The sequence below is a fragment of the Lissotriton helveticus genome, chromosome 4_1, assembly GCF_964261635.1.
Source record: "Lissotriton helveticus chromosome 4_1, aLisHel1.1, whole genome shotgun sequence".
In the NCBI taxonomy this organism is placed as follows: domain Eukaryota; kingdom Metazoa; phylum Chordata; class Amphibia; order Caudata; family Salamandridae; genus Lissotriton; species Lissotriton helveticus.
Window position 1 is genome coordinate 78,302,002 of NC_136063.1, and position 25,825 is coordinate 78,327,826.

Consider the following 25,825-nt stretch of genomic DNA (forward strand, 5'->3'; position numbering starts at 1 on the left):
GTGCACCTCTGAGCCCCTGCAGCATCAGTGCACCTCTGAGCCCCTGCAGCATCAGTGCACCTCTGAGCCCCTGCAGCATCAGTGCACCTCTGAGCCCCTGCAGCATCAGTGCTCCTCTGAGCCCCTGCAGCATCAGTGCTCCTCTGAGCCCCTGCAGCATCAGTGCTCCTCTGAGCCCCTGCAGCATCAGTGCTCCTCTGAGCCCCTGCAGCATCAGTGCTCCTCTGAGCCCTCAGAGGGGCACTGAGGCTAGGGGGAGTTCAGAGGAGTACTGAGGCTAGGGGGAGTTCAGAGGAGTACTGAGGCTAGGGGGAGTTCAGAGGAGCGCCGAGGCTGCAGTGGGCTCAGAGGAGCGCCGAGGCTGCAGTGGGCTCAGAGGAGCGCCGAGGCTGCAGTGGGCTCAGAGGAGCGCCGAGGCTGCAGTGGGCTCAGAGGAGCACCGAGGCTGCAGTGGGCAGTGGGCTCAGAGGAGCACCAAGGCTGCAGAGGGCTTAGAGGAGCAGTGAGTCTGCAGGGAGATCAGATGAGTACTGAGGCTGTGGGAAGCTCAGAGGGGCACAGAGGTTGCTGGGATCTCACAGAACCAACTAGGTTACAGGGGTTAAGTGGACCACTGAGGCAGCATGGATCTCAGAGGAGCACGGGCTGGAGGGAGCTTTGGGGAGCACTGAGGCTGCAGTGCTCAGAGACGTACAGATGGTGCAGTGGGCTGAGAGGATTACTGTGGCTCAGGGATGCACCAAGGCTGCAAAGGCTCAGAGGAGTACAGAAGCTTCAGGGGGCTCAATGGTGCAATGAGGCTGCAGGGAACTCAGGGGAGCACTGGGACTGCAGAGGGCTCGGAGCAGCAGAGGCTTAGAGTTTCAACCAAAAATATATCAGCTGTGTCTCAATATAGAGTATTTCAGACTGCTGGAGTCTGCACAGGGCACACATTTCCATTCCACATGTAAACAACAATTTGGATGAAAAGTTTACAATGTCATCACTGCCAAGCCAAAAAAAAGCAGTGTGCACTAATGTAATATATTTCATAGACATTGGTATGTAAAAAAATCATAGTTATTTTTAACAATTTAACCCAAAAACACTTTTTGAATCATAATGACAATGTGCAAAAAAATTACATTTTATCTATTTAAATGTTTTTTCTGGCTCAGCGGTTTGAAATCTTTACTGAGCCAACTTTCCTTTATGGAAGGTACTCTTTACAGAAAACATTCAATGGGTGGTAGAAAAACAAGGATTTGGAAGGCCTGCACTAGATGGCTGTGGATGCACGTCTGTTGCCTGCTACTTGGAAACTGGGCTGGAGTAGCAAAGGAGGTCAAGTGATGGCCGTCCCGAGCTCTATCTACCACCTCTTGGCCCCCATGAACTCCATCTTTCATCATAGGCAGGTGTGGGAGCTGGGCGCTGCAGAATGTGAGCTGTGAACATAGTTTGAGGAGCAGGGGAGGGTAACAACTTCTAAGGTATTCTTCTGCCTGCTAACGTGTGTCGTGTGTCTCGGCTGCTTGATGCGTGGTTCTCCACTCCAGCCTTGTCTGATGGAAGCTTTTAAATCTGCCTCAGTGCCGCACCTGTGAGAAACTCACGTAGAGTGAGCGGGCCAGGCTGAGCTCCTGCCAGCCTAAATGCTCCTCTGAGCTCCCTGAAGCCCCAGCGCTCCTCTGAGCTCCCTGTAGCATCAGAGGAGCACTGAACAACCGAAATGCCAGGAGAGAAATTGGTTTATAGTTTCCTGGCCGAGCTGCATCATTTGAGGGTAGTTTCAAAAGAAGGATGACTTTGGCATATTTCCATAGGTCATGAGAGAGCTGGGGCATCACTGAGGGATGGGGCACCAACCCCACGTATGATTGTGGTTGGATATTACTGTGGCTAAAGATGAGGCATCACTAGAATGGGGTGAGGACCCTGATTGGGACTGCTGTAAGTCTCCCTCATACAAACCTATGAATTGGTCACAGACCAGTGCATACAGTGTACTTGATCCTTTATTGTACCTTCGTGATCACTGTATGCATTCAGTGTTCTTTTTCTAATCATCTCACACTGTAAGGTACCTTTGAAATCACTTGCACATGTAGTGTTTACTTTAAATTGTATTGAATCTTAAAATGTCAACTTCAGAATAGGCCTGGTATGGGTTAAAGAAATACAACCTGAAAAAACATTTGTGCCCCTTAATGGTTCAAGACTGAGCAAGCATTCTTGATTTGCAGATAAAGTGGCAGATGTTATCCTGGCTGCGCTCTACCTCTCTGCCAGGGCTGATTACCGGACACATTGTGTTTCTTGGTGTGCTGAGGAGGGCGATGATTTCTACACCCACCCATGCAGCTCAGGGCACATATCATGTCGGACCCTACATGGTTGTAGTTCTGAGCTCTCTCCGGAAAGTCCTTCCTCCCTTTGGACTTTCAACTTTGTAATGTTCACGTTCCTCCCTTGGTATGTGTGGAATGCATAGAGAGCTTGGAAAGAATTATTGGTGTGTTGAAAATGTGTGCATAAAGAGTGAGGGACTTTGTGGCAAAATGGTTGTGCAGGAAACATATCAATGAAATGTTGTCTGGGGTTAGTCTAGGACCAGGTCTCTATTTTGCACTTCGAAAATCCCCACTCTACTAAGTTAACAAAATTTAGACCAGGCAGGAGGGAGGTGGTCCGACACTCCCCGTCATGCTCGGTCTTAGGGAGGTGACTCTTTGCTCAGCAGTCAATTCTGTAGTGAGCATGGTCAGTGGTTCCTGGCAGAGGTGGGTGTCACCCTCCCAGATCCCCAAACCTTTATCATGCCTCTTACCCCAGCTCCTATTCCCTTGGAACAGCACGGTCTGATGGTGGGGGTACACCAACAGGAAATGATTGCTGATGGGTGTCATTTGGCTTCCTAAGGGGTATAACCTACTTTGCAAGGCTGGAAAGGCTCTCATGGTCCTGGATTATTTTCTGGCGAGAGAAGGATGTTGTCTAACCTTCCTCACAGTACCAGGCCTTGCCTGTCTTGAATCCTCTGCGAGGTAGGGCTGCCTGTGTTGGGATCATAAATAATTCTTGGCTTTGTACTCCCCATGTATGCTTGCGTGATTTATGATTCACTGATGTGTGTTTACTAGTAGTTGGTTAGTAAATATGGAATATATATTCCTCCAGAGACCAGTTGTCTGTTTGTTCTCTGTTGGTTGTTTTATACTTCCTTACCCAGTTAGTCATTGAGAGACAAGAGGAGAGAGGTTGTATTGCAAAATTTCTATATGAATTTTTGAAATGGCATGACATGCCCTCACATCTCTGTTTTATGGAGAAAACTAACTTGCCTTAGGACATTGTGTGCCTGCAATGGTTTGAAACAACTCCTTGGATCTGAAATACTGCTAGTTTGTTCAGAGAAGTAATCCACTATTACTTGAATTGTGTAAGTTTACTTCACAAAGTCACTAAGATCCGAAGGCGGTTCCAGTGGTGCTTCCAGGGATATGGTATTTGGAGTCTTGAGTCAGTGGAGGGACGGTTCACACACACTACTAGTCCTAGAAGTTACTGATCAATCTTTGGTGTATTAGTGCTGCAGCTGGGCTAGCAACCAGTTAAATGACATGTTAAGGTTTATTTTTCAAAACTGAACAGTCTGATCAGATTGACAGAGGCACCAACTGGATCAACTAGTTCACCAGATGCATTCAGATAAATGTACTTTACGTTTATGCTCTAACTACGACAATAAACCTTAATATCTCAAGTGCGACCCCTGTGCTTTTCTCCTCTGCCCTTCTCTTCAAAATCACTCCTTCCTCATCCAATTTCTCTGTCTTTTATAGTCCCTTTGATTTCATTCCCATCCTCACCAATTTGTTTCTTATTCACAGAATCAAAGAACCTGAAGAAGAGACATGCAGCACCCCAGCGCCAGATGATGAAGCGTATCAGTGTGTAAAGTTTGAAAAAATCCTCTGCTCTAGGTTGGACCTGGATACACACCTTACGAGATAGATAGATATATATGTGTTCAAGAGAGAAACACAGACCTTGTGTGTGAAAAAACTCATGCAAAGCTCAACTTTATGGACTGTTTTAAAATATGCACACCAGAGATTATCTCTTTGAGTATACCAAGTGTGAAAACCTTTGCTTCACTCGGACTCCCACAAATGTAATTCTAATGTGTAATTAGAGCAGTTAATCTGAATATCCTGAGGATAGGTCATACCAGTGTAAGGAGTGTGAGAAAAGCATGACCCCAGAACATTTCTGTTGGAATATCATAGAATGCTTACTGGTGAGAAATTTACGCTGTATGGAATGTGGGTAAACCTGCAATGATGGTTCTTTGCTGCACATGCATCAAATAGTTCTTTCTGAGGATAGGTCGTACCAGTGTACGGAATGTGGGAAAAGCTCCAGTGAACCAAAGAAGCTGTTGAGACCAGAGAGTCCATAAAGGTGATGAACGCTAGACTTGTCGAATGTGGGATTAGCTTCACTGAGAATGGCGCATTGGTAAAGCAACAGATAATCTGTGCTGGTGAAAAACCCTTTCAGTGTAATGCATGTGGGAAAAACTTCCCTGAGAAGAAATCATTGTTGTCATATAGTCCATACTTGTTAGAAACCATGTGACTGTACAGAAAGTGGAAAAAGATTAACTTATAACGGCTACCTGGTGAAGCATAAGATAAAGTTTACTAGTGAGGAACCCTTTCAGTGTACCGAATGTGCGAAAATCTTGGAGTATCATACAGTACATTCATCACAGTACCTGTACTGGTTAGAAGCCCTATCGCTGTACAGAATGTAGGCAATGCTTCAGTGGGAACCGAACACTGTAGATGCATCGGCCAACCCATTCCGGCTATAATGTGAGAATTGCTTCGCTGCAAAGAGCACACTGTTGGTGCATCAGACTTCATAATGGGGAGAAACCCTATCCGTGAACAGAAAGCGGGAAAAGCTTTAATGTGAAGAGTATGCTGTTGAGCCATCAGAGAATCAATACTGTTGAGAAACCCCATCAGTGCATAGAATGTCAGAAAAGTTTTACTGTGAGAAGCAATTTGTTGTCGCATCAACAAATCCACACTGGTGAGAACCTATTGGTGTACAGAAATCGAGAAAAGCTTTACTGAGAAGAGCACAATGTTGAGGCATCAGAGAATCCTCACTGGTGAGAGACCCTATTGTTGCACAGAATGCGGGAAAAGCTTTATTCGGAAAAGCAGTTTGTTAGTACATCAGAGAATCCACACTGGTGAGAAACCCTATCAGTGTACAGAATGCGTGAAAAGCTTTACTTCGAAAGGCACACTGTTGAATCATCAGAAAATCCACACTGGCGAGAAACCATATCAGTGTACAGAATGCGAGAAAAGCTTTAATCTGAAGAGTAAGCTGTTGAAGCATCAGAGAATCCATACTGGTGAGAAACCATATCAGTGTACAGAATGCGGGAAAAGCTTTAATCTGAAGAGTAAGCTGTTGAAGCATCAGAGAATCCATACTGGTGAGCAACCATATCAGTGTACAGAATGCAGGAAAAGCTTTAGTGACAAGAGTAAGCTATTGAACCATAAGAGAACTCATACTGGTGAGAAACCCTATCAGTGTACAGAATGCGGGAAATGCTTTATTGAAAAGAGCACACTGTTGAATCATCAGAGAATCCACACTGGTGAGAAACCCCATCATTGCACAGAATGCGGGATAAGCTTTATTCAGAAAAGCAATTTGTTAATGCATCAGAGAATCCACACTGGTGAGAAACCCTATCAGTGTACAGAATGCGTGAAAAGCTTTGCGTTGAAAGGCACACTGTTGAAACATCAGAGAATCCACACTGGTGAGAAACCCTATCAGTGTACAGAATGCAGGAAAAGCTTTGCGTTGAAAGGCACACTGTTGCATCATCAGAGAATCCATACTGGCGAGAAACCATATCAGTGTACAGAATGCGGGAAAAGCTTTATTGAAAAGAGCACACTGTTGAATCATCAGAGAATCCACACTGGTGAGAAACCATATCAGTGTACAGAATGCGGGAAAAGCTTTACTAACAAGAGCACATTGTTGAGTCATCAGAAAATACATACTGGTGAGAAACCATATCAGTGTACAGAATGCGGGAAAAGCTTTAATCAGAAGAATGCTCTGCTTCAGCATCAGATAATCCATACTGGTAAACTCTTTCAGTGTACAGAATGCGGGAAAAGCTTTACTGACAAGAGCACATTGTTAAAGCATCAGAAAATACATACTGGTGAGAAACCCTTTCAGTGCACAGAATGCGGGAAAAGCTTTATTCTGAAGGGTTTGCTGTTGAATCATCATAGAATCCACACTGGTGAGAAACCCTATCACTGTACAGAATGCGTCAAAAGCTTTACTGTGAAGGGTACGCTGTTGCGGCATCTGAGAATCCATACTGGTGAGAAACCCTTTCAGTGCACAGAATGCGGGAAAAGCTTTAATCGGAAGAGTACGCTGTTATATCATCATCATAGAATCCATATTGGTGAGCACCCCTTTCAGTGAACAAAATGCGGGAACTGCTTTACTGCGAAAAGCAGTTTGACGCATCAGACAATCCATACTGGTGAGAAACCATATCCGTGTACAGAATGCAGGTAAAGCTTTACTATTAAAAGCAATTTGTTGAAACCTCACAGAATACACACTGGGGAGAAACCCTATCAGTGTACAGAATGCAGGAAAAGCTTTATGCAGAAGAATATGCTGTTGAGGCATCAGAGAATCCATACTGTTGAGAAACCGCATTGTTGTACTGAATGTGGGAAAGGCTTCACTAGGAAGAAAGCCCTCATAAGTCATCAAATAACCCACACTAGTGAGATACCGTATCCATGCACAGAATGTAGGAAAGTGTTACTGATAAGAAATCACTGTGACAATCCATAATGAGAGAAACCTTTTCTTTGTTTCGAATCTAGGAAAAACTTCACTCCGATACCCCCAATAAAGGCAATTCATTGTGACAAACATGAGGAAAGCTTCACAAGAATGCAGATATTGAAAAATAAGCAGAGAATCTGTTCATTGTAGAAAACTCATAGCCTAGAATGTGGAGTACTAGTGAAGCCAGGGGACATGAAATATACCAGCATTTGGGAGAGAATGGATACATAAGTGAATCCAGAAGACAAATTCAAAATACAATCAGTCCTCTTTTGCCTTACGTATTCTATTATTTGACAATTTCTTTATATTATAAACATTGCTGTATTGCCCTGCACAGGGGTTTGAGACTGGTAAATATAAATGTGTGCGGAATTGTTGAAATTATAAAGGTAAAGATCATCATCGCCATGGTGTCGGACAAAGAGTTTTTTTTTAAAGTCTGTATCACCCCATTCATTCACTTTCTAAGATTGCATCGCAATGACAACTGTATGTCCTTTTTAAAAATACTACTTGTATCATAAATTCATATGCACACATGAAGACACACACCTGTGAAAATAAATATGCAATAAAACGTTATTTGTAACAACAAAGCAGGAATCAAAAATGTCTTATTGTGACAAAATGCCATGTTATAGCCTCAATGCAATGTGACTGACATGACTAATTCTCATGAAAAAACATCATGGCATATGGAGATCCCTAACATGTAATATGCTGTTTGTTATCATTGTTTTTCTTTTTAAAGACATTATTATTTCATGAGTTGGTGGAACGATATACTGTTTGGTTATTTGTAGTAAAAGAACAAAAGCAATGCTTTATTATGTAGTTAAGTGTGAGAGAGACTTTTTGCAGGCTCCCCTGAATAATTTTTGTCCTACTGTTGCTGGGTGTAGTCCTGTGTAATGACTCTGTGTAGTGCCTATGGACCCTGCATTCGAGGCCATGGTGCATGTACTCTGACCCTTAAAAGTGTATGTTTGATTGGCTTATATCCAATTGGTATAAATTGGTCCTTAATGTATGACAACCAATGTACGCGAGGTCTATACATTAAGTGTCCCTCATGGATTGCAACATTTATTGTGCCACCACGAGTGTGACGAGGTGTAACATCTCTCCCACACTGTCATCATCTTTTTCGGTTGTAAAACCATAAAAGATACACACATATTCTTCCTTGGCAGTGGAGCCCATGATACAGTTAACCCAAGTAAAATTAGATATATAATACACCAGGTTCAAATGGACAAGTATCACGTACTGAGAATTGTAAACACCAAGGAAATCGCTAAGATGCAACATTTCTATGTGTACTCATTTAAAAATCAAGTAAAAAGGATAAAACAGGAATGAAGTGCGAGTGCAATAATGACTAACAATGTCCAATTTAAAAAGATTTTGATAAATTTTAGAAGGAAGTTAAAAACAGGATCCTGGGGATTAAAGCACCCTCGATTCGTAAGGTTTTTACTACAGCTAGTCCCTGGCACAAGGAAAAGTGGACAGGAGCCTTCGCCTAATGGCCCAGAACCGGCAAAGGAATTTTGCAATGGCACAACTAAGGATGGTCTTGTATCCGATCGTAAAATCCGTAGTGCGTCAAGATGGCTATGGGTCCCTAACTGTCTGCATAGTGGGACCAACCAATTCCTTCTTGGTCTGTCGTATGCTGGACATGCAAAGAAAACATGGCCCACAGTTTTTTTTTTTTTGGTCGGGATCGTATGGGAATCCCTTGGGCTGGCTGATGTTGTTTAGCCAAAGGTTGGTAAAGGCATTGATGGGTAAGCAGCCAAACCCAGGCCCTTTGAGGATATCAAAATATTTCTCAAGGTATTTTGAGGATTTTATGTCTAAGAAAACATCAGTTAAACAACCATGACGAATCCTCGAATAGGTGGTCTGTTCTACCCATAGCCAATATTGACGCTTTAGCTGGTCCTTTGAGTACCGTGGTAGAGGGCTAGCAGGCTCTTTAGGGAAGCCAATTGCTGCCCCAACAAAGTTCACATATTTTATCCACCCAATGTTTTTGTTCCTGTCTAGGGCGGACACTTCGTTAAAAGCAGCAACATAAGGGGCCAGGTAGTGACCAACCTATACCAAAAAAGCAAGGGTCGCAGACTCGCTTGGTCATGTATGGACCTAACTCCCAGGTCCAGTTTCAAAAGAAGGAGGGTGCTTTGGGGCATGGCTGCAAGACTCCTAAGAAAGTTGTTTTCAACTGTTAATTTTCTTGCTTCCACCAGTGACCCTTGACCCTGTCCACAGGTGGGTCGCCCCGGCCGCCACGTGGTCCTCCTCGTGCCGATGACCCGCTGTTACTGCCGCCTGCCCCTGCAGCTGTTGTATCGTGAGTCCTCTGCCGTCCCCTTGCCTCCTCTGATCTTGGTCCCCTGCTTCTATCACTGCCTTGTTGCCTGCTGCCATCTGTTTTTCGGTACCACTCTCCCAACTGTGGTGCCCTTTCACACGATCTGCCTGCCGTGTCCTTTTGCTCGTTTTTGCATTTTAGTTGCCTTTTTAGCATTTCTGTTAGCTGTTGCACTTATTTGTACCACCTTTTTAGGGCTCGCCTATTAATATCCCGCAGGGATATAATAGGCGAGCCCTATTGGGGTGAAACCAAGAGCTAAACTAAGCGGCGTTTTCATCAAGTGCACGTCCTCGTGCACGAGCTTGCCCGAGCCTTCCAGCTGCATTTCTCCTCCCCTTACCATTTGCTCCTGCCTCCACGGCTTCACACTTCATGTGCCGCCAGTAGCTCTTTAAAGGTATCCGCTCCGCCCCCTGCTGCATCAAAGGCTTTCTCCCCTCTCCCTGTGCTCCCACTCCCCAGCCCTCACACTCGTGCTCCGAGGCCTCTAGACCCCTCCCCCCATCTCTCCTCCCAGCACGTTTATCCCACTTCCTGCTTCGCCACCTCTTTTTCTTCTTCACTTACTCCCATCCGCGCTTCTATCCTTCCATCTTTGCCTTGTACCCACTCACGGCAAACGTAGTCAGGCTTGGCACACAGACAGCAGTGCCATGTGGAATCTCTACCTCTCGAGCTGGCACCCACACCTCAGCCACCATCAGGTCCATGAAAGGGCATCTCCTGTCTTCCTTCCTCACCTTTCCAGTTCCCTTCTTTCATTCCATGATCCCTTGCTTCCACCCATCGCACTCCATTGCGAAGGCCTCACTGCTTTTCTGAAATTTACCAGCACCACCACTTGTATTGCCAGCACTCGGTGGGCACTCCTCCAGCATGCTCTGCTGTGCTCGGGTATTGTGGTGCCACCCATGTTCATTCACTGGCAGCTGTGTATTTTGAGACTTGAACCCGGTTCCCCAGCTTCACAGACGTCGGCTCCAGCCATTACGCCACATCCATTATCTTTGCCTCCCCCACTCCTTACGAGTTCTTCTGTTTAAACTCAGTCTCCATTTTTTTTTTTTTTTTTTAATTGTGCACTTTAATAGAGCACAAACCCAACCCGAAGGTATCAGAGCGCTTTACTCTGAGGAATCAGTTGCTCTGCACAAGGACACATTAATTCTTATGTACGGAGAGGTTACGTGATTTATTTGTCTAGAATCACTGGATGTTGTCCTACCAAGACTCATACCCACTTTGAAGAATAGGGTCTGTCCCAGTACGTGAACCTTATGAGCGCATTTGATTGCTCTGTCTACACACGGCGGTATGCCTGTGTGCTTCTGCTTCAGTGTGCAGTCAGCCCTTCACGCTGCCCCGTACACGCTCTTGCCTTTACGCCTTCGCTCTCTCTTGCCCACTCTCTGGCCACAGACCTGCCGCGAGTTCAGGCTAATGGCCCTCCCCCTGCAGAGAGCGCGCATCGCGGCCGCACAGCACATCAAAGGGCTTCTCCCATCGTGTGCTGTGCGGCTTCTCCTCCCCTAATTATGTGGCCGGCCGTACTTGTGTTTCCTGGCCGCTTCCCGGCCGCTCTTGTATTTAATTAGCAGCAGCAGCATTTCTCCTGCGCCAGGCCACATCAAAGGCTCTGTGCCACTTTCACCCACACAGCAACACTTACAGACACGCAACGCCACTCACACAAGCCCACTATCATCCACGCAACACCACACTCACCCACGCAACGCCACTCACCCAAGCAACGCCACTCACCCAAGCAACACCACTCACCCAAGCAACCCCACTCACCCACGCAACCCCACTCACCCACGCAACCCCACTCACCCACGCAACCCCACTCACCCACGCAACCCCACTCGCCCACGCAACCCCACTCGCCCACGCAACGCCACTCGCCCACGCAACGCCACTCGCCCACGCAACGCCACTCGCCCACGCAACGCCACTCACCCACGCAACGCCACTCACCCACGCAACGCCACTCACGCGCGCAACGCCACTCACGCGCGCAACGCCACTCACGCGCGCAACGCCGCTGACGCGCGCAACGCCGCTGACGCGCGCAACGCCGCTGACGCGCGCAACGCCACTCGCGCGCGCAACGCCACTCGCACACGCAACGCCACTCGCACACGGGTGCAGATTGTGGGTGCAGATTCAGAGAAAACTCAGCAGCACCACCACCATTGCAATGCAATAGGTCTCGTTTTAACGCAAATTTAAGCTATAGGCCTTGTAAATGGCAAAGCCTTTTATTTATGTTCCAAAAACCAGAACACAAAAATAAAGGGCATAATCATTTACAATGCTAATAGTTCAGACTCGCGTTATTGCGAGACCTATTGCATTTTCAATGCTTGTTACTGTTGTCCCCTTTGTGCCCCCTTTCGCCCAATTTGCCTTCTGTGTCCCCTCCCCGTCTCCCGTTTTTCTTTCTGTGCCACTCCTCCCGCCGTGGCGTCCCTGTGGCCCCGCCCCCGCTGTCCCCATTCACCGCCCCGCTCCCGCCTCCCAGCTGCTTCTCCCTGTGCCCCTCATATGGATGCCGCGCAGCGGCAAGCCAGTCTGCGCCCGGTCCGCGCCCAGCGCCAGAACCCCTGGCACACGGCTGAGATAAGACTCCGCCACCCTCAACACCGGACGAACACCTGCATGCTACCGAGCCACCCCGAAGCGAAACCACGGACCCTTCACCTGCCAAACCTGCAAATACACCTGCCTCCGAACCTGCAGACCACCCACCGGACCTAACAACAACCACCTCAAGTGCATCCCCTTCAACACACGCTCTGTCCACAAGCACGCAATCGAACTCTGGGACCTCCTCGACACAACAGCACCAGACGTCGCCTTCCTCACGGAAACCTGGATGAACGCCTCCTCAGCCACCGACATCGCCATAGCCATCCCGGACGGCTACAAGATCTCCCGGAAGGACCACGTCAACCGAACCGGAGGAGGGATCGCCATCGTCCACAGGAACACCATCCACATCACGACCAACACCGAAGACACACTCTCCGCCGCCGAACACCTTCACTTTCAGATTCACACCGACCCCAAGACCACCCTTAGAGGAACGCTCATCTACAGACCTCCGGGCCCGCGCACACAATTCAGCAAAACCATCACCGACATTATCAGCCCGCACGCCCTAGCCTCATCAGAATACATCCTCCTAGGGGACCTGAACTTCCACCTGGAGAAAATCAGCGACAACAACAACAACAACAACACCACCACCCTGCTCGACAACCTCGGACTCAAGCAACTGGTGAACACCCCCACTCACCTCGCGGGGCCACACGCTCGACCCCATCTTCTCCGCCAGCAACCACGTCTCCTTCAGCCACTCCACCGGACTACACTGGACCGACCACAGATGCAGCCACTTCACCTACAAAAATAATACATCCCACCACCGCACGCAACAGATCCCCCGCAGATGCTGGAGTCAAAATCACCACAGACCAGCTCCTCTCATCGCTGAGCCAGAACCCGCCAGCCGACACCACTGACACCAACGACGCAACCCACAACCTCGCACAGTGGATCACCAACTGCACCTACGACCTCACCCCCCTGAAGTACCCTACAGGCAAGACCGGCAACAGGAAAACCTCATGGTTCACAGACGCCCTCAAAGAAATCCTGCCGAGCCCTCAAAAACCCGGCGCCACAAATGGACAACAAACATGGCAGCCCTCAAGATCGCCACCCGCGAACACCACCCGCTGATCCGCTCAACCAAAAGGTCATCATTCAAAGAGCAGCTAGACAGCAACCCCGCAACAGCAAGGAACTCCTCAGCATCGTCAAAGAGCTCTCCAACCCCAGCGCCAGCAACAACGACCCTCTGACCCATGCCCCCATCATATCTTCAACAAAGCCGACTCCATCATCGCACCCCATCTCCGGAACGTCATAAACAACTCCCTCACATCCGCCACCTTCCCTGAGAGCTGGAAACATGCAGAAATGAACGCCCTTCTGAAAAAACCCACAGCGGACCCCAAAGACCTCAAGAACTTCCGCTCCATCTCTCTCCTTCCCTTCCCTTCCCGGCTAAAGTCATCGAGAAAACCATCAACAAACAGCTGACTGCTTTCCTCGAGGCAAACAACTCGCTCGACCCATCCCAGTCCGGATTTTGAGCCAACCACAGCACCGAGACCGCCCTCATCGCAGCCACCGATGACATCAGGACCCTGATGGACAACGGAGAAACAACCGCTCTCATCCTCCTAGACCTCTCGGCAGCCTTCGATACCGTACGCCATCGCACCCTAATAACCCGCCTCTTCAACACTGGGATCCAACGAAAGGCCCTAGACTGGATCTTCTCGTTACTCTCCGACAGAACCCAGAGAGTCCACCTCCCTCCCTTTCGCTCAGCAGCCACCGAGATAATCTGTGGCGTACCCCAAGGCTCCTCGCTGAGCCCAACCCTCTTCAATATCTACATGAGCCCTCGCCGCCATCGCACGCAAACACATCATCTCCTACGCCGACGACACCCACCTGATACTCTCCCTCACCAAAGACCCAGCCACCGCCAAAACCAACCTCAAGGAGGGAATGAAAAATGTTGCAGAATGGATGAAGCACAGCCGTCTAAAGCTCAACTCTGACAAGACGGAGGTCCTCATCCTCGGACAATCCCCATCCGCCTGGGACGACTCCTGGTGGCCCACAGCGCTGGGCTCCGCGCCGACACCATCCGACCACGCACACAACCTGGGATTCATCCTGGACTCCTCGCTCACGATGACCAAGCAAGTCAACGCCTTCTCGTCCTCTTCCTTCAACACCCTGCGCATGCTCCGAAAAATCTTCAGGTGGATCCCCACCGAAACCAGGAAGACCGTCGCCCAGGCCCTCGTCACCAGCCGACTGGACTACGGAAACGCCCTTTACGCAGGAACCACTGCCAAACTGCAGACACAACTTCAACGTATACAGAACGCCTCCGCATGACTCATCCTCGACATCCCTTGCCACAGCCACATATCCGCCAACCTGAGAAACCTGCACTGGCTCCCCGTCAGCAAGAGGATCACGTTTAGGCTCCTCACCCACGCACAGAAAGCGCTCCCCGGCATGGGCCCCAAATACCTCAACAGCCGCCTCTCGTTCTACACCCCCACACGCCAGCTCCACTCCACCAGCCTCGCCCTCGCCCCATGGATTTGTAGAACTACCACCAGAGGAAGATCGTTCTCCTACCTGGCAGCAAAACATGGAACTCCCTCCCAGCACACCTACGACTGACCCAGGACCATCTCACCTTAAGGAAACACCTCAAGGCCTGGCTATTCGAGCAGTAGCAGCACCCTACCCCCCCTCCCCACACCCTCTTTTCAGCGCCTTGAGACCCTCACGGGTGAGTAGCGCGCTCTATAAATGCCCTGATTGATTGAGACCCCACAGTTCTGCCCCAAAAAGTACACTACTCATAACCTTTGCGCTATAGAGTTTAAGAGGTGGGGGCTATGGGCTTCGTATATGATAAGCAAATCTCGCACCGCAATGCCCCTGCTAGCTGAGAGAATTTTAGGGACGCCTTGTTCAACTGATTATTCCAGGTCATGTTATCGGAGACCACTATGCCCAAATATTCAAAGGAGCTAACCCTCTCCAAAGGGACATTATATAGGACCAGGTTCCGATTAAAGCATTTACAAGGGTTCATTATCATCAACTTGGTTTTGAGGGTTTTAATAACCAAGCCCCTCACATCCCAGAAAGCCTTAAATTTGTCCAGGAGCTTCTGGAGACCCATAGGAGTTTTAGATACCAAAAGGTTATAAACAGCGAACAGCACTGTTATTGCAGGCTGGCAGAGCAGCTTTAAAACTGCTAATTCGATTTCAACCTGTGGCAAAGCCCAAACCTTCCTTGTTAATATTTGTGAGTCACGTCTAAGGTAGGTCTAAAGAGCCTCAAAGGCAGGGTGCATTATGTTGAAGAGAAGGATATCAGTTGTGTTACATGTCCTGACAGCAAAACCCCTGCATTGTCCTTTTCACTGTGTTAAGACTAGTACCCCCATTGGTTAGTAAAGGGTTACACACTGACAACTTAGTATGGCTAACTTCCAAATGGAGCTACTAAAGATAAAGCTTTAAGGTTTCAAAAGAATCATTGTATTAAATCCAGCTGGATTCCAACGTTGAGTGTAATTTAACTATTTTATAAATGTCAATTTCAAGAAAGTTGTCACTTAGTTGCCCAAAAATATTCCAGTAACCGTCTTTGGTTGCACACAACTGTTGTCCTTGAGACGGGCTGCTGCCCTCTTGGGAAGAGGTGTGAACAACTTTCAGGAAGAGGAGTAAACGTCCTGCCCAGGGTAAGAGGTGTTATCTTCTGGCAGGATAGCCAGTAGGGGTGTGAGCGAGAAGATTAGTGTGACAGGGAAAACCAAGGTCGTGCGTTTTCTGCATTGCCCATCGTCATTTTAACTATGTTATCCTAACTAGAAACAACGCAACCGGGGAATGGGGTTTAAGCACAATTGCACCTATCCTTAGTGCTGCCTTGTATAGTCCTATAGGTGCCACAGACCGGAGATTCTAAATCTCCCAGGACAGAAACTGTCCTTAATTTCAAATTTTACACAAATTGGTCCAATTTGTGTCAAATATGTTATCCTAACTGTACACGTTAAAGGGTGGTTTAATTTTGCACACGTTGCTACATAACACGCTTGCCTTTGTGCCACATTGTATTTTCACACAGAACCTGCACATGTTTTCGTATTTCATTTTCCCGGGATTTAGTCTTAACACACAAAATGGTCAAACAACAGTGCCCTTTGTTATTCTCTCGGGTCAGTCACTAGCATGTAGACCTATCAAGAGAATGCAGCTACTGTTGTAAGCACACATATCTTGTCATATAACTGACAGGGGTGTGGAATTTAATGAAATATCTACTTGTCCATGGGGCAGGTTGCTTCATAAATCTACTTGTCCTGTAACAAAATCATTTATCCCTTTTATACCACGTAATATGGCCACAAATTATGAAAGCAATCTCATTATATAAGCGCTCTGAAATAGCCTCTTTGATTATGCCTGGGCTCCTTCCATAGTAGGGTTTGAATACTAGCAATTCCCATATGTTGCCATGTTTCCACAGATCTTCATACAGGGGCTGATGGTAATGGTAAGCAATAGGGTTGGACGCCCTTTTGAGTCTCTGTAACCCTACTAATTTGCATGCATTAAGGATTTTCGCCAAGTCTTATCTAATCTGTTCCCATACTGAGAAAGGTTGAAAATTTACTCCTGACAATGGCAGACAGAAAACTGCTTCCAGGGTTGGGAAGAAAGTGAACTTGCAAATCTACACCTGTATATTTGCTCATGCTAAAATTCATTTGACAAATATTTTCTAGATGTACTATTTCTTGGCTTACTTATGTAAAGTCTTGAGAATTCATGAAAGTCGTATATCTACACTTAATGCAAAGACATGGGTGCACTTTTGAGACTTTATTTCATAATTGGGGCCCAAATTAGGTCTGGCGTTAAGCATGAAAGACCTTTTATGTTTATTACAGTTCTGTCTTTTTCTTTCTATCGGCTAGCTTCACTGAGTGACATCATTCTGCTCTTTCACAAGGAGCAAATAGACAGTCATTTTGTTCAGTGCCAGGAACTACTGTTGCAGTGTGTACTTTAAGAGACAAACCCTTTTTGCTTTTGCCAATGTTTGTAATAATGGAGAAGGCCCAGCAGCTCCCACACCAGGAATGTTTTTCAAAAACCATGCGAAGTCACGCATTGACAAAACCAAAAGGCTTAGAAATGCTTGTTTATTTTTACATTTCCCATAATCTTATTGAAACAGGTTACATTGACTTTCCATTATGAATATTTTTGGGAAATACTGGCCCACATCAACATTTTACTAAATGTTGCTGCAAAGAAATGGTAGCTACAATTTTACAGTGGTTTAGCAAATGTTTTTGCATTTTTTTGTGAACATTTTATTTGGAAACCAAAGCAGCATCATCATCAATCTTGCTTTCCAGCTTCTTCAAATATTTGCATCTAATCAGAGCGCATTATACATAGCCTCATATTGCTAAACAATGTAATGTGTGTACACCTTTTTATACAGGAACCACTGTCAGTAGTGCAGTCTGATCTTACAACATTTTACTTAGAGCGCTCATCTTAATAATAAATGCTTCGCATTAATGAACCATAAATACAAATGTGAACAGCAATACAACATGGACACAAATATTACCTTAACTGCAGGCAATGTCTTTCCCTCATCCATAATGTGGTACTGTAAACTGGCAGCCAAAGGTTTCCTGATCCAGGGGATTGGGCCTACTTGTCCCAAGGACAAAATACACAAGAAAACTTGTTGCCCTTAACCCTAAACAATATGTCGTGCGTGTCGGGCTATAGGAATTCCACATCCCTGACTGATATCAGGAGTTATGAAAAACCACACACTGAGTCAAGGTCCTAAAGCAAGAGTGATGCATCAGCTGAGATGTAAAACATCCACCTATGTATGCTATGGTACGGGGTCCACCACAAATCTCAGATCTATAATATATAATCATTTCGCTTCAGTAGAAAGGGGGGTATTAGGCTAAGCTGTCTTATAACATGACAGGGCTTTTTATGGTATATGGTTTGTTAACCACACTAATGCTATTTTGGTATGCATTTGTTGTCTAATTGTGGTGCACATACTACATCTTGGAGCACAATAGTTTTTATAAATATTGTAAACTTCCTTTGTGTCTCTTGTTTATCTTATTGTTGACCAGTATGAAGCTGAGAGCGAAAGGGTTGGTCCTATTATCGCAATCCATGAGAGGGTCAAGAGTGTTGTGTTCTGGGATGCCGACTCATTCATTTCTCTGGAAAGGGTGGGGGGGGGGGGCGCAAGTAAGGCACTGTAGGTAGTCGGCCTCAGGCTCATAGATACTGAGGTAGTCGCGCTCAGGCTCATAGATACTGAGGTGGTATGGTGACTCGGTCCCTACATGATGATGTTCTGTGGTTCCAAGCATAGTTCTGTTCCTGAGCAGAATCCATGCAACATAGCGCCGCCAAAGTTTTGGTCAGGTACTTATTTGTGGGAACTTTGAGTCGTTCTTGTGCTTATCCACAATACCCTTGAACCTTTTACCGCAGTCATCTGTGGTGTTAGGGATTAATCCTACACAGATTTTAGGGAACAACTAGTTATGTTGGTTTTTCAAGCTTGACTATTAAAAGGTTACAACCCAGTTTGTGTTCCACTTTGAATCTATTTCTAACTAATTGTGGCGCACCCTACTGCTATTACAAAGAAGTGCTGACCAGGAGTCTATGCACATTTAACACAACATGAAATCCCTAATGTGGGAACTGCTATAATCGTTTTAGGTTTATAAACTTGTAATTGAATTTTATGTTAGGTACATAAATGAACTATGAAAACAAAAAACTGTTGATTAACTGTACCCCTCACCCGCCCACCCCTTTTGAAGAGTCCACCCCAACAACCCCCTTCCCTACTCCCTCCCACCCCCCAGCCCCTTCCCTCCCAGCACCGGCCCTTTCTCATAAAGTTCACCATTGCACTATAATATTCCACCTGCATTGGTTTCCTAAGTCTTAGTATTCGTAAATACGTGGGGCATGTGAGTTCCTTTAATACAGTTGAGAGCATCTCTATAAATGGCTTCCAAAGTTTGGAAAAATAAGTCCCCCTTGTTATCCAAAGACTGGGTTATCGGTTCCATTCCTGTGATAGGCCATATGCGATGCAGCCAGCCTGTATGGTTTGGAAGTCTATCTGTACCCCACAATGCCAAAATATTCTGTAGCGCCGCATCTAGGGCAAGGCCTATCTGTCTGGCTTTCTGAGATTTAAGCACAAACATAAGATTAGGAATGCCCAGCCCAACATAGCTCGGAAAGTGGGAAAGCGCTTTTCTATATTGTTCAGGACCTGCGTCCATCATCGCACCCCATCTCCGGAACGTCATAAACAACTCCCTCACATCCGCCACCTTCCCTGAGAGCTGGAAACATGCAGAAATGAACGCCCTTCTGAAAAAACCCACAGCGGACCCCAAAGACCTCAAGAACTTCCGCTCCATCTCTCTCCTTCCCTTCCCTTCCCGGCTAAAGTCATCGAGAAAACCATCAACAAACAGCTGACTGCTTTCCTCGAGGCAAACAACTCGCTCGACCCATCCCAGTCCGGATTTTGAGCCAACCACAGCACCGAGACCGCCCTCATCGCAGCCACCGATGACATCAGGACCCTGATGGACAACGGAGAAACAACCGCTCTCATCCTCCTAGACCTCTCGGCAGCCTTCGATACCGTACGCCATCGCACCCTAATAACCCGCCTCTTCAACACTGGGATCCAACGAAAGGCCCTAGACTGGATCTTCTCGTTACTCTCCGACAGAACCCAGAGAGTCCACCTCCCTCCCTTTCGCTCAGCAGCCACCGAGATAATCTGTGGCGTACCCCAAGGCTCCTCGCTGAGCCCAACCCTCTTCAATATCTACATGAGCCCTCGCCGCCATCGCACGCAAACACATCATCTCCTACGCCGACGACACCCACCTGATACTCTCCCTCACCAAAGACCCAGCCACCGCCAAAACCAACCTCAAGGAGGGAATGAAAAATGTTGCAGAATGGATGAAGCACAGCCGTCTAAAGCTCAACTCTGACAAGACGGAGGTCCTCATCCTCGGACAATCCCCATCCGCCTGGGACGACTCCTGGTGGCCCACAGCGCTGGGCTCCGCGCCGACACCATCCGACCACGCACACAACCTGGGATTCATCCTGGACTCCTCGCTCACGATGACCAAGCAAGTCAACGCCTTCTCGTCCTCTTCCTTCAACACCCTGCGCATGCTCCGAAAAATCTTCAGGTGGATCCCCACCGAAACCAGGAAGACCGTCGCCCAGGCCCTCGTCACCAGCCGACTGGACTACGGAAACGCCCTTTACGCAGGAACCACTGCCAAACTGCAGACACAACTTCAACGTATACAGAACGCCTCCGCATGACTCATCCTCGACATCCCTTGCCACAGCCACATATCCGCCAACCTGAGAAACCTGCACTGGCTCCCCGTCAGCAAGAGGATCACGTTTAGGCTCCTCACCCACGCACAGAAAGCGCTCCCCGGCATGGGCCCCAAATACCTCAACAGCCGCCTCTCGTTCTACACCCCCACACGCCAGCTCCACTCCACCAGCCTCGCCCTCGCCCCATGGATTTGTAGAACTACCACCAGAGGAAGATCGTTCTCCTACCTGGCAGCAAAACATGGAACTCCCTCCCAGCACACCTACGACTGACCCAGGACCATCTCACCTTAAGGAAACACCTCAAGGCCTGGCTATTCGAGCAGTAGCAGCACCCTACCCCCCCTCCCCCACACCCTCTTTTCAGCGCCTTGAGACCCTCACGGGTGAGTAGCGCGCTCTATAAATGCCCTGATTGATTGAGACCCCACAGTTCTGCCCCAAAAAGTACACTACTCATAACCTTTGCGCTATAGAGTTTAAGAGGTGGGGGCTATGGGCTTCGTATATGATAAGCAAATCTCGCACCGCAATGCCCCTGCTAGCTGAGAGAATTTTAGGGACGCCTTGTTCAACTGATTATTCCAGGTCATGTTATCGGAGACCACTATGCCCAAATATTCAAAGGAGCTAACCCTCTCCAAAGGGACATTATATAGGACCAGGTTCCGATTAAAGCATTTACAAGGGTTCATTATCATCAACTTGGTTTTGAGGGTTTTAATAACCAAGCCCCTCACATCCCAGAAAGCCTTAAATTTGTCCAGGAGCTTCTGGAGACCCATAGGAGTTTTAGATACCAAAAGGTTATAAACAGCGAACAGCACTGTTATTGCAGGCTGGCAGAGCAGCTTTAAAACTGCTAATTCGATTTCAACCTGTGGCAAAGCCCAAACCTTCCTTGTTAATATTTGTGAGTCACGTCTAAGGTAGGTCTAAAGAGCCTCAAAGGCAGGGTGCATTATGTTGAAGAGAAGGATATCAGTTGTGTTACATGTCCTGACAGCAAAACCCCTGCATTGTCCTTTTCACTGTGTTAAGACTAGTACCCCCATTGGTTAGTAAAGGGTTACACACTGACAACTTAGTATGGCTAACTTCCAAATGGAGCTACTAAAGATAAAGCTTTAAGGTTTCAAAAGAATCATTGTATTAAATCCAGCTGGATTCCAACGTTGAGTGTAATTTAACTATTTTATAAATGTCAATTTCAAGAAAGTTGTCACTTAGTTGCCCAAAAATATTCCAGTAACCGTCTTTGGTTGCACACAACTGTTGTCCTTGAGACGGGCTGCTGCCCTCTTGGGAAGAGGTGTGAACAACTTTCAGGAAGAGGAGTAAACGTCCTGCCCAGGGTAAGAGGTGTTATCTTCTGGCAGGATAGCCAGTAGGGGTGTGAGCGAGAAGATTAGTGTGACAGGGAAAACCAAGGTCGTGCGTTTTCTGCATTGCCCATCGTCATTTTAACTATGTTATCCTAACTAGAAACAATGCAACCGGGGAATGGGGTTTAAGCACAATTGCACCTATCCTTAGTGCTGCCTTGTATAGTCCTATAGGTGCCACAGACCGGAGATTCTAAATCTCCCAGGACAGAAACTGTCCTTAATTTCAAATTTTACACAAATTGGTCCAATTTGTGTCAAATATGTTATCCTAACTGTACACGTTAAAGGGTGGTTTAATTTTGCACACGTTGCTACATAACACGCTTGCCTTTGTGCCACATTGTATTTTCACACAGAACCTGCACATGTTTTCGTATTTCATTTTCCCGGGATTTAGTCTTAACACACAAAATGGTCAAACAACAGTGCCCTTTGTTATTCTCTCGGGTCAGTCACTAGCATGTAGACCTATCAAGAGAATGCAGCTACTGTTGTAAGCACACATATCTTGTCATATAACTGACAGGGGTGTGGAATTTAATGAAATATCTACTTGTCCATGGGGCAGGTTGCTTCATAAATCTACTTGTCCTGTAACAAAATCATTTATCCCTTTTATACCACGTAATATGGCCACAAATTATGAAAGCAATCTCATTATATAAGCGCTCTGAAATAGCCTCTTTGATTATGCCTGGGCTCCTTCCATAGTAGGGTTTGAATACTAGCAATTCCCATATGTTGCCATGTTTCCACAGATCTTCATACAGGGGCTGATGGTAATGGTAAGCAATAGGGTTGGACGCCCTTTTGAGTCTCTGTAACCCTACTAATTTGCATGCATTAAGGATTTTCGCCAAGTCTTATCTAATCTGTTCCCATACTGAGAAAGGTTGAAAATTTACTCCTGACAATGGCAGACAGAAAACTGCTTCCAGGGTTGGGAAGAAAGTGAACTTGCAAATCTACACCTGTATATTTGCTCATGCTAAAATTCATTTGACAAATATTTTCTAGATGTACTATTTCTTGGCTTACTTATGTAAAGTCTTGAGAATTCATGAAAGTCGTATATCTACACTTAATGCAAAGACATGGGTGCACTTTTGAGACTTTATTTCATAATTGGGGCCCAAATTAGGTCTGGCGTTAAGCATGAAAGACCTTTTATGTTTATTACAGTTCTGTCTTTTTCTTTCTATCGGCTAGCTTCACTGAGTGACATCATTCTGCTCTTTCACAAGGAGCAAATAGACAGTCATTTTGTTCAGTGCCAGGAACTACTGTTGCAGTGTGTACTTTAAGAGACAAACCCTTTTTGCTTTTGCCAATGTTTGTAATAATGGAGAAGGCCCAGCAGCTCCCACACCAGGAATGTTTTTCAAAAACCATGCGAAGTCACGCATTGACAAAACCAAAAGGCTTAGAAATGCTTGTTTATTTTTACATTTCCCATAATCTTATTGAAACAGGTTACATTGACTTTCCATTATGAATATTTTTGGGAAATACTGGCCCACATCAACATTTTACTAAATGTTGCTGCAAAGAAATGGTAGCTACAATTTTACAGTGGTTTAGCAAATGTTTTTGCATTTTTTTGTGAACATTTTATTTGGAAACCAAAGCAGCATCATCATCAATCTTGCTTTCCAGCTTCTTCAAATATTTGCATCTAATCAGAGCGCATTATACATAGCCTCATATTGCTAAACAATGTAATGTGTGTACACCTTTTTATACAGGAACCACTGTCAGTAGTGCAGTCTGATCTTACAACATTTTACTTAGAGCGCTCATCTTAATAATAAATGCTTCGCATTAATGAACCATAAATACAAATGTGAACAGCAATACAACATGGACACAAATATTACCTTAACTGCAGGCAATGTCTTTCCCTCATCCATAATGTGGTACTGTAAACTGGCAGCCAAAGGTTTCCTGATCCAGGGGATTGGGCCTACTTGTCCCAAGGACAAAATACACAAGAAAACTTGTTGCCCTTAACCCTAAACAATATGTCGTGCGTGTCGGGCTATAGGAATTCCACATCCCTGACTGATATCAGGAGTTATGAAAAACCACACACTGAGTCAAGGTCCTAAAGCAAGAGTGATGCATCAGCTGAGATGTAAAACATCCACCTATGTATGCTATGGTACGGGGTCCACCACAAATCTCAGATCTATAATATATAATCATTTCGCTTCAGTAGAAAGGGGGGTATTAGGCTAAGCTGTCTTATAACATGACAGGGCTTTTTATGGTATATGGTTTGTTAACCACACTAATGCTATTTTGGTATGCATTTGTTGTCTAATTGTGGTGCACATACTACATCTTGGAGCACAATAGTTTTTATAAATATTGTAAACTTCCTTTGTGTCTCTTGTTTATCTTATTGTTGACCAGTATGAAGCTGAGAGCGAAAGGGTTGGTCCTATTATCGCAATCCATGAGAGGGTCAAGAGTGTTGTGTTCTGGGATGCCGACTCATTCATTTCTCTGGAAAGGGTGGGGGGGGGGGGCGCAAGTAAGGCACTGTAGGTAGTCGGCCTCAGGCTCATAGATACTGAGGTAGTCGCGCTCAGGCTCATAGATACTGAGGTGGTATGGTGACTCGGTCCCTACATGATGATGTTCTGTGGTTCCAAGCATAGTTCTGTTCCTGAGCAGAATCCATGCAACATAGCGCCGCCAAAGTTTTGGTCAGGTACTTATTTGTGGGAACTTTGAGTCGTTCTTGTGCTTATCCACAATACCCTTGAACCTTTTACCGCAGTCATCTGTGGTGTTAGGGATTAATCCTACACAGATTTTAGGGAACAACTAGTTATGTTGGTTTTTCAAGCTTGACTATTAAAAGGTTACAACCCAGTTTGTGTTCCACTTTGAATCTATTTCTAACTAATTGTGGCGCACCCTACTGCTATTACAAAGAAGTGCTGACCAGGAGTCTATGCACATTTAACACAACATGAAATCCCTAATGTGGGAACTGCTATAATCGTTTTAGGTTTATAAACTTGTAATTGAATTTTATGTTAGGTACATAAATGAACTATGAAAACAAAAAACTGTTGATTAACTGTACCCCTCACCCGCCCACCCCTTTTGAAGAGTCCACCCCAACAACCCCCTTCCCTACTCCCTCCCACCCCCCAGCCCCTTCCCTCCCAGCACCGGCCCTTTCTCATAAAGTTCACCATTGCACTATAATATTCCACCTGCATTGGTTTCCTAAGTCTTAGTATTCGTAAATACGTGGGGCATGTGAGTTCCTTTAATACAGTTGAGAGCATCTCTATAAATGGCTTCCAAAGTTTGGAAAAATAAGTCCCCCTTGTTATCCAAAGACTGGGTTATCGGTTCCATTCCTGTGATAGGCCATATGCGATGCAGCCAGCCTGTATGGTTTGGAAGTCTATCTGTACCCCACAATGCCAAAATATTCTGTAGCGCCGCATCTAGGGCAAGGCCTATCTGTCTGGCTTTCTGAGATTTAAGCACAAACATAAGATTAGGAATGCCCAGCCCAACATAGCTCGGAAAGTGGGAAAGCGCTTTTCTATATTGTTCAGGACCTGCGTCCAATATTCAGATAATTTTGGGCAGTCCCACAGGAAATGAGTCATGGTTCCCTGAGCCCCACACCCCCTCCAACATAAAGGGACCCGTGCAGGGTCTCCACAATGTAATCTGATTGGTGTGAGGTACCAATAGGTAGTTATTTTTGTGGCTGTTTCTATACCTGCTATATTTCTAGCTGTGTGCCTAGTTCTAGAGTATGTTTTCCCACTCGTGCAATGTGAGTTCCGTACCCAGTTCAGTTGCCCATTGCCTCTGGCCAGGGGATTTGATGGTTGGGAGAGTGGGCCTTAAGTGGTTATATAGTTCTGTGATAAGGCGAGAATCAGATGACTTGGACAGAAGCCACTTCTCAAATGACGTCAGGTGGCATTGTGCTTGAGGACGTATCTTTGGTTGCATCACCCAATGCCTGATTTGTTGATACCTAAATCTCTCGGTTTCTATGCGGG

At 46.3% G+C, this 25,825-nt stretch overlaps 1 protein-coding gene across 1 annotated transcript in view; it reads left to right on the forward strand.

Moving 5' to 3' along the window:
• The window catches only part of LOC144827881 (uncharacterized), a 247,038-nt gene that overhangs the window by 33,782 nt on the left and 187,431 nt on the right, over window positions 1–25,825 (forward strand). The window contains 2 exon segments of the mRNA XM_078686046.1: window positions 3,876–5,086; window positions 5,088–6,915. Coding sequence (XP_078542172.1) covers window positions 4,974–5,086; window positions 5,088–6,915 — 1,941 coding nt within the window. The 5' untranslated portion in view covers window positions 3,876–4,973.